General features: G+C 32.2%; 2 protein-coding genes across 5 annotated transcripts in view; both read right to left on the bottom strand.

The window, feature by feature from the left end:
• The window catches only part of LOC111388649, a 20040-nt gene extending 19782 nt beyond the window's left edge, over positions 1–258 (bottom strand). For 2 of the 3 annotated variants that reach the window (XM_023013412.1, XM_023013411.1), the window contains exon 1: positions 17–258. In XM_023013412.1, coding sequence (XP_022869180.1) covers positions 17–180 — 164 coding nt within the window. In that variant the 5' untranslated portion in view covers positions 181–258. The remainder of the gene's footprint in view (positions 1–16) is intronic. The other variant, XM_023013410.1, reaches the window with a different exon arrangement.
• A 5410-nt stretch (positions 259–5668) lies between these two features.
• On the bottom strand, positions 5669–7609 carry LOC111388650. Of its 2 annotated transcripts, XM_023013414.1 has the most exons (3): positions 7278–7609; positions 6068–6117; positions 5669–5994 (listed from the first exon to the last, which is right to left on the bottom strand). In XM_023013414.1, the coding sequence occupies exons 1-3, from the start codon at positions 7386–7388 to the stop codon at positions 5913–5915; spliced, it is 243 nt and encodes an 80-aa protein (XP_022869182.1). In that variant the 5' UTR covers positions 7389–7609; the 3' UTR covers positions 5669–5912. The 2 variants fall into 2 exon arrangements, with proteins under 2 accessions (XP_022869182.1, XP_022869181.1); XM_023013413.1 differs by having other exon boundaries at positions 5669–6117; positions 7300–7609.
• Between the last annotated feature and the right edge of the window lie 687 nt (positions 7610–8296).

Below are 8296 nucleotides of genomic sequence, written 5' to 3'. Positions count from 1 at the left end.
AGAGAGAGGTTCTTACCTTTTAACATGGAGATCCAATGTTTTGATTACTCTGATGTTTTTTTGGAGACATGGGAAGCTGGTCTGCTTAAAACTGATTCTTGGATTCGAGATATGAGTTTGCTGAATCCTAGGAAAAGTCGAATTCCCGACGATACTTACAGAAGAAGCAGCTATTGCCATATATAAGTGCTTTTAATTTATTAGTAATTTTTTTCTGGAAATAAGTTTGTGATTTGGAGTTAAATTCTGATTAACAATGTGGGCAAGCTCTAAATTTATAAAGACTATCATGGTTTGAGTAGTTGATAATTAATTCCCACTTGGATATTTTACTTTTCTTCACCTAATTCTATAATTAAGATTGACATATTCATATTTGAATAAAGATATTCTTCTTCTTAAGTCTCTTGACTAATAGACGTTTAATTCAAAGAAATTTCGATTTTTGATCAAAGAATGAAGAATGGAATGGTATTGGAAGATTCTCAAAAAAAGTCTTGATTCACTTGTGTGTAAATAATTGATGTATTCGAATACTCTGACGCAGTCAACTACGCTAAAATTGGACGAATAATAAATTTTTTTCTCAATGTAGAAACGAGCATTTGATGCAAAACTCATGGACTAAAACCCTTGAGCTGCTATTTTTTTAGTCAAATTCTTCCGTCGCCAAACGAACACTTTTTTTTATTTGATGGAAATTAGGGTTTTTTTTTTTTTTTTTTTTTTTGGGGTGTGTGAACATTACAAGGTGGATATATTTTACTTATGAGCTTTCTTGAAGTTTTTGTTTATCTAGAAAGATTAAGGTAAGACTTGTTTCCTTTAAAAAGCAAGAATTAGGATTTGCTATTATTTTGATAGATTAATAATTTTCTCCTAATTGATTAATCCATCTCGATACTGTTGCACAGATTGAATTTGGGTTTTATATTTTTCACACTTCTCGAATATTAGATGTTATAATTTTTGGAATAATATTTTTTATTTTTGGAGAATGCGTGATTGAAAAAGAAAGAATTTTTTTATTATTATTTATGTATGATATCATTTTATTGAAGAATGCGTGATTAAAGATGAGAGAGAGAAAATGTATTACAAATTTAATGGGGCTCCAACGGGGGCTTAGTTTCATTCCAGGATCCCCAATTTTCATAAGTTTCGTTTTCAATTGATAAAATGAAATTATCTGTTTCCACAACTTCATTATAGGTTATATTTCTGAAATAATTGTAGTGTATTTATCAAAATGTTAATTAATGTGATGGAGCAAATAAAAAGGCAATAAAGTCTTTGTTTGGTAGAGATTAAGATCTAATTTTTAATAAAATTTAATAAAAAAAAAGATGAAATATGTCGTGAAAAAAACTGTGAATTTTATAAAATATGTGATTGTTGACTTTAATTTAGCAGTAAATCACTTTGTTTCCAGAATTTCTTAAAAAGATGTTTTTTTATATTGATAAATATGTTAAAAAATAAATAAAATTCTATACGAAATAAGAATTACTCACTAGGAAATGTTAAGGGTACATAAAGTGTACACCCTCTCACGTGGGTAGGGTCAACTTGAATAAAATATTCGAGCAGGATCTGTAACATGTAAGAGAGTAGATACTCTTATGTACAAAAAATTATGTACAAGTATCTTTATCCTTATTTAAAATTGTATTTGTAGCAGTCTAATGAGGTAGGCCTGACTCACTCTTAATTAACAAATCAATGCGACAATGCCGTGTGGAAATTAAAATAATTACAGATGTTGAAAGCAAGATGCGTCACACCCTTACCAAGAAGGCAAGGTGGTGTTTAATTTAAGGAAAAATTGCAGCAGAAGCTCCAAATCTTTGAAATATTAGCAGACTTTTTTCAAACCTTTCATTTGTTGTTGCCGTCACTCCTAACATTTCCAAACGTTGCACGTGAGGCCCCTTTGGATGGTTTCCGTCAAAAAATCCATCAGTTGCCCAACCCACTCCACTTAGCCACCCCATTCCACCACCACTGTCGTCAACGCTGTTCCTACCACCAAAATCACAACCACGATCTCAAATCCACACCCACCACCACCACCTCCTTCATCTCAAATTCACCTCCACCGCCCGAGATACTTTAAAATCAAATTTATATACTATGACCACCACATCAAATTCACAACCATCATCTAAATTCCACCACCACAATCAACACCTCAAATCCACTACCACCTAAAATATTCCAAAGTCAAATTTATATATTTCAACCTCTAAATGCTGAAGTCAAAACATGGTAGGCTTTGGTGAAGAAGCAGGAGGTCAAAACGAAGATGCTACAGGTACAACTGCAGTAGGCTATGAAGGGATTGAGGTCAGATCTATGTCGCCGTCGAGAGAGATTGCCTGAGGGATTGGATTTGAATAGAGTAGAGAGAGAAATGGCATTTCTGTTTCTTCAAAGAGCATAAAAAGAGAAACGACGCTTTCATTTTCCAAAGAGAGAGAATAGAATGATTAGAGGAAGATGGATTTCAATAACATTGAGCTGTATAATTACTAGTTTAGATTGAGGGGGTGGGGAAGAAGATCCATTTTTCTTCTCTCTCTCTCTCTTTTTTGGGCTTTTGATTTAAGTTTTTTTAATTGTTTAATGTGGGAAATAGAAAGATACCATTTTACCCTTGTAAAATTGATTAAAGTGGTCTCATGTGCAACGTTCGAAAATGTTAGGGGTGATAGCTGCAACAAATGAAAGATTTGAGAAAAATCTGCTAATATTTCAAAGGTTTGAGGCTTTTGCTGCAATTTTTCCTTAATTTAATGTTAAAAAAATCAATTTACTATCATGCGCATAATTCGTAGACTTAAAATTTAGATTTTAATTAAAATTAAAGTCAATAATTAATTTTAATAACATATTTCATGAGATTCATAATTTATAAATCACACATTTCATCAACTTTTTATCCAATCTAATAAAAATTTAAATTTTAATCATCATCAAAAGGTTCGATATATGGAGTTATGTTCATTTGATACATTAATATGATGGTTTTTTATTGCTTTATACATTAAATAACAATCTTTTATGTGTATGTTACGTAAGCTGACGACAGGTAGTCTTCACTATTAATAACATTATTTAGCATTATTCAATAAATAATAATGCTCATTGGCCGGGGTCAATAAAAGAAGGTGAGGTGACAAGGTGTTGTAGTAGGCGGGATTGAGTGTATTTTTTTTTTTTTATAACTGTCCAATGATGTATTAACACGTGTCATTTCTTTCATTAAATTTGTCATTATAACAAGATTGGATTAAATTTGTGTTTTTATTTCTCATGCTTTGCAAAATTAAATAATTAATTATTCAATCTTACTTTTTTCCCGTGATCCACCATTTCATAAGCTTGGATTTCGATTGACTATATAAAATATTTTTCCACATCTTGAGGATTTGCCCAATGCTTTTACCAAATGCCCTGTCCCCATGTGGTTTGGCAGCATAACAATGAAATATTCTGTCCAATTAAAATCGGTCTCAATAAAAAATTCAAAGATCTATTGTTTCTAACAACTCTGGTTTTGTCTTATGTAAATGAAATACCTTTATTTATTTTATTTTTTTTTTGGTCTTATGTAAATGTATATGCATGAAAGGAGAAAAATCCCAAAAGCACTGCATTACGGTAATAACATTATAGATTATTATTTCTATAATCAAGACCAAGAATTCGAGGATTGATACCACTCAACCATCCACTCCCCACTCAAAGAACAAGCTAATGCTCCTTTTGTGCTTGAATTCATTACCTGTCACAGAAGATTTAGCGATCATGTATTGAGATTATTCAAAGAATTTAACATTTGTTGTTGATGTCAATATCCGATCAATCCGACCCCGGAGAGCTGCTTTTGCTAAAACTCGAGAGGTTCTTGGGTTATTTTTAGAGCCCGTCTTAGTTAATCGAAAGTAGAATTCATCCTGTGTTTTTTCATTTCCATTCACTCGAATTTTTTCCATTCCATCGACTTTGATATGATCGGCGGACGTGGAACTCCAAAAACCACATTCCAAAATACTTATTTCACTGTCTTAAAAATATATTACCAATATTTTATTTTTATTTTTTATAAAAACAAAGGAAAAATGAGAAGCAAGAAGTTCAAGTAACATGATAATTTGGTGAGAAGCACGTAAAAAGTAAAAACATGCAAGGCATGCTTGTTACGCTATGTTGGACAATACCCTTCTGCCCATGACGGTCTCATGACCATGCAGACACATGCTTGGTCGTCCTAACAGACATAGTGAAAGCTAAACAAATGCTCGCCAAGGACCCGCTAGGGAACGGCCGACCTCAACTACAGTGACATTATACTTGAAACAACATACCAGGCATTTGCCACAGGAAACCTTAACAGAAATCTTCCACCAGCAACTCCTAATTAGTTTCATGTACATGTAAAGCTTGGAAAACCTCACGATAAACAACGGTTTTTGTTCAAGCAATGACAGTGACAACAAATTAAGCCTTGTTCCCAAAATACATTTGGGTTGGCTGTATCAGTTCAATTATTATCTAAAGTAACAACCTATGTAGAAATTACAACAGGTGTAGCCATCTAAGCCATCTCCTTCTCTTATTTTACTTCAATGTGTATATTTCTCATTTCTTGCGTTATCTAGCTTTAGTATGACCACACATCCCTCTTAGAGCCTATTTCCGTTACATTCATTTTATGAATGTTTCGTTATTTGACAGCCCAACACTTAGAACCACAAAGGATAATAGTTTTAATCACGACTATAAAGAACTGACCTTTCAACCTTTCAGGAATCTTTCTATCACACAGCATCATGTAACACTTCTCCAATTCATTCAATCCATTCCAATTTAGTGCATTACATCCTCTTCAGTTCCTCTTACTTTGTTAATAATGGAACCTCACTACCTAAATCAGTCAATTAAACAAGAAGTTCCTCTATATATCCTTATTCCTATGATTAGAAAAGTGGAATTTTATGTATTCTGTCCTACTAAACCTACCATCAGGAGCTATCCTATTTGCTTTAATAAACATGTAAAGCTGGCAAAAAATCAAGAGAAGTATCAGTTTTGCGGTGACAAAACAAATAAAAGGAAGTGAAACACTAGGTAAAGAGCATTATCATTGAAAAAGATATTGAAAGAGTTCGAGTGTCCTCCTGAAACATAACAATAAATAAGACGTTGATAACTTTGACGATTGGTGTGAACTTAATATAACTTAAGAACTTCATATGCACTAAAACTTATAAAGTAAACAAAAAGGAGTTTAAATATTTAAAATATTTCACTTATGGAAGTATCGATCCTAGCCGTAGTTACAGCTCTGACATTCTTACACAAGATTGAACCTTCATATGCACTAAAACATATACAAAAATGAGTTTAAATAGTTAGGCTATTTCACTTACGAAAGTATCGATCCTAGCTGTAGTGACAATTCTGACATTCTTACACAAGACAGAAGACATGCATAAGTTATTATAAGCACATTTGATATACACAAAGCAAAGTAGACAAGGTTCTTATTCTTATTTGTTTCTTTATTTGGTGGAAGGAGATAGAAATGAGTTTCTTTTTGGTTAATGTAGAACTTCTTGTTATCGCATCAATACATTTCATGTGTAGAGTGAGCATGCAAACAGTTAAGACCTTAGTGGATTTATCATATGTAAAACATTTTGAACAATCTGAGTCACATAAGCGTTTAGAAATTAAGAATGTAACTAAATTGCCTATTATGAATAACCTCAAAAGAAGAAGCATCTACAACGTGAAGAAAGAGAATCGGAGTTGAATCGAACCTCCGGTAATTACTTCTGTATAAAAAACAAGAAATCCTATCTCAATCACGGATGCCAAATTCGACTTTGAGCTCATCATCTTCTTCAAAAAGTTTTAGAAGACGTGAGTGTTGCTCCTCTCTCTTCTTCCTTTGCCACAGTCTGACCAAGAAAACAGAAAATGCAACTGCAGCCAACAGCCCAAGGCATATAAGAACTAATTCCAATCCCACAGATCTACTAGATGACCTCTTACTCACAGTTTCCGTTTCATTCTTGGAAATTGATGTTGATGTACTGTTTGCCAGTCCTACAAAGACATCGTGAACATTCAGTTCTTGTGCTGGAGTGAATTTTTTTTGGAGGATGTGTGGTTGAAATTTTGTGGTGCTGGTTTGAGATTTTACAAAAATCTTTTCGGACAAACGCTAATTTGATCCTCTTCCCCAGGGATCTCAGATGAGGGACCCCGGCTGTTCTGAATAGAACGGCAAAAAAAGAAAATAATGCTTCCAGTTGAATGGGAAATTAATAAGATAAAACTTGTGTTGAAAAGATTCTTTATAGAAAACTGGGTTGAAACTGTAACAAATATCCATTTCCTTTCCCTTGCAAAGTATTCTCCGGTAGTTAACATTGACCATAAAGAAAATCCATGATTCCACATTGGATTAGTTCAGCTATAAAGCTTAAATTTTATCGGTCATTAGTAGTTTCTTTAAGAGGGATGGTATTTGTAATACAAAAGAACAAAAAAAAATTTGGGATTCAAGGTAGAGATAAGTCGAGAAGGTCTGAACAATCTAAATTCGATGACAAGTACGTTTCTTCTAAGAACAGCTCAAACTTTGATACATTACTCTATTACAATTCACTCGTTACCGTAATATCCCAGAAAATATTAAATCAACATCAATCTAAATAATGAAAATATCAAGCAAATAATAAAAAAGAACAACATCAATCAAAGTGATACCAATAATGTCAGTAATACTAACCAAAACAAAAGCTAATAATGTTGAAAATACGAAAAATAATCAGGAAAAAAAATAGGGATTTTTAAATTTGAAAGACATTACTCCTAATCTGTCAATATTTTATGAAAATCGAATTAAAAGATCTTTTACTTGAAAGAAGAGCCAATTGTACGTTCAAATAATGGAAACAATGGAATGCAGCAGAGATATCTGTACTGTATACCCATAAATATTCTAAGATTTCTATTAAAAAAACAAAAAATCAACTAGATTAACTGAAGCAGCTTTCCAAATTTTAAAACAAAACATAAAAATGATTATAAATATCTAACTAATACAAAAAATTAGGAAAATCGATATATCTACCTAGATTTCAATTAATGGTGATACAACTTGACAGTGATACAAATAAAAATTTCGAACTTCAGATATAATAGAACAAAAAATCCCTATTATTCAGCAAAATTACTTGTAATTAATTACACAAACTTACTTTAATTGGAAAGAAGGAAAACCTGGAATTGATCGGAGAAGCAACAACAAGAAATAGAAAATTAAAAACTGCAGGGGTCTCCCGATTGAGATTTTGCTGCTCATCAGTCATTTCCCTTTTTTTCTGAATTACTTTCCTGGAATCAAAATCAGTGGCATGAAGTAGAATCGTATTCTTTATCGGCTACTCATATCGGTGTCGGCCGGAGAATTTGGGAAGTGGTGCAACAGTGATGCTATCAACAATCGTCCGCCAATAATAAGTACTTATGCGAAAATAAGTGGATTTTAAAATAAAGAGTTCTTTCAACCAAATGGATCATTGCATTATTGCATAAAATGTCTATAATTTTTACTCATTATTGAACTTATGTTCCCTTCTCTTTGTCCCTCTTTGGTTTAGCTAAAAATCAAAAATTTTAGTAAATTTTAATAAAAAGTTGATTAATGTGTAGTTAAAAGGTTAATGAAAACTATGAATTACATGAAATATATATTTAAAAAAAAGTTTGAGAAAAAAATGAGTATTCAGAAAACGAGAACCAAACATATAGGGCCCGTTTGGTAGGGATTTTGAGAATTGATTTTTTGACCGTTGAAGAAAAGTGGGGTCCACATGTGACAAAAGAAGTCAAAAATTACGGCTTGAATAGTAAAATAACGGTCAAAAAATCAATTTTTTGGGGCAAAAAATCCCTACCAAACGGGGCCATATATATGTTTCATAAACTTTTTGTTAATTATTTGTGTTTCATTACTTGTTAGAAAATAAGCAGATTTTAAAATAAAACATATCTTTTAAGGTAAAAATGGAATATTGTATTCTAAATTTAAGATTGTCACCACGCTATTGACACTACATGCTTTCGTAAGTGTACTATACTTTAACTGCATGAAAGTTACATAATATTTACTCGTTATCATTCCTAAGTCTCCAAATTTTTCATGTAGATTCTATACCTTGATAATGGGGGTTGTGTAAGTGAGTGTGTGTAAAACCTTGTCAAGAGAGAGTAAAAG

This window comes from Olea europaea, unplaced genomic scaffold (genome assembly GCF_002742605.1).
Source record: "Olea europaea var. sylvestris unplaced genomic scaffold, O_europaea_v1 scaffold512, whole genome shotgun sequence".
Lineage (NCBI taxonomy): Eukaryota > Viridiplantae > Streptophyta > Magnoliopsida > Lamiales > Oleaceae > Olea > Olea europaea.
The sequence above is the reverse complement of the archived record's forward strand: the minus strand, read 5'-3'. Positions and strand labels throughout refer to the sequence as shown.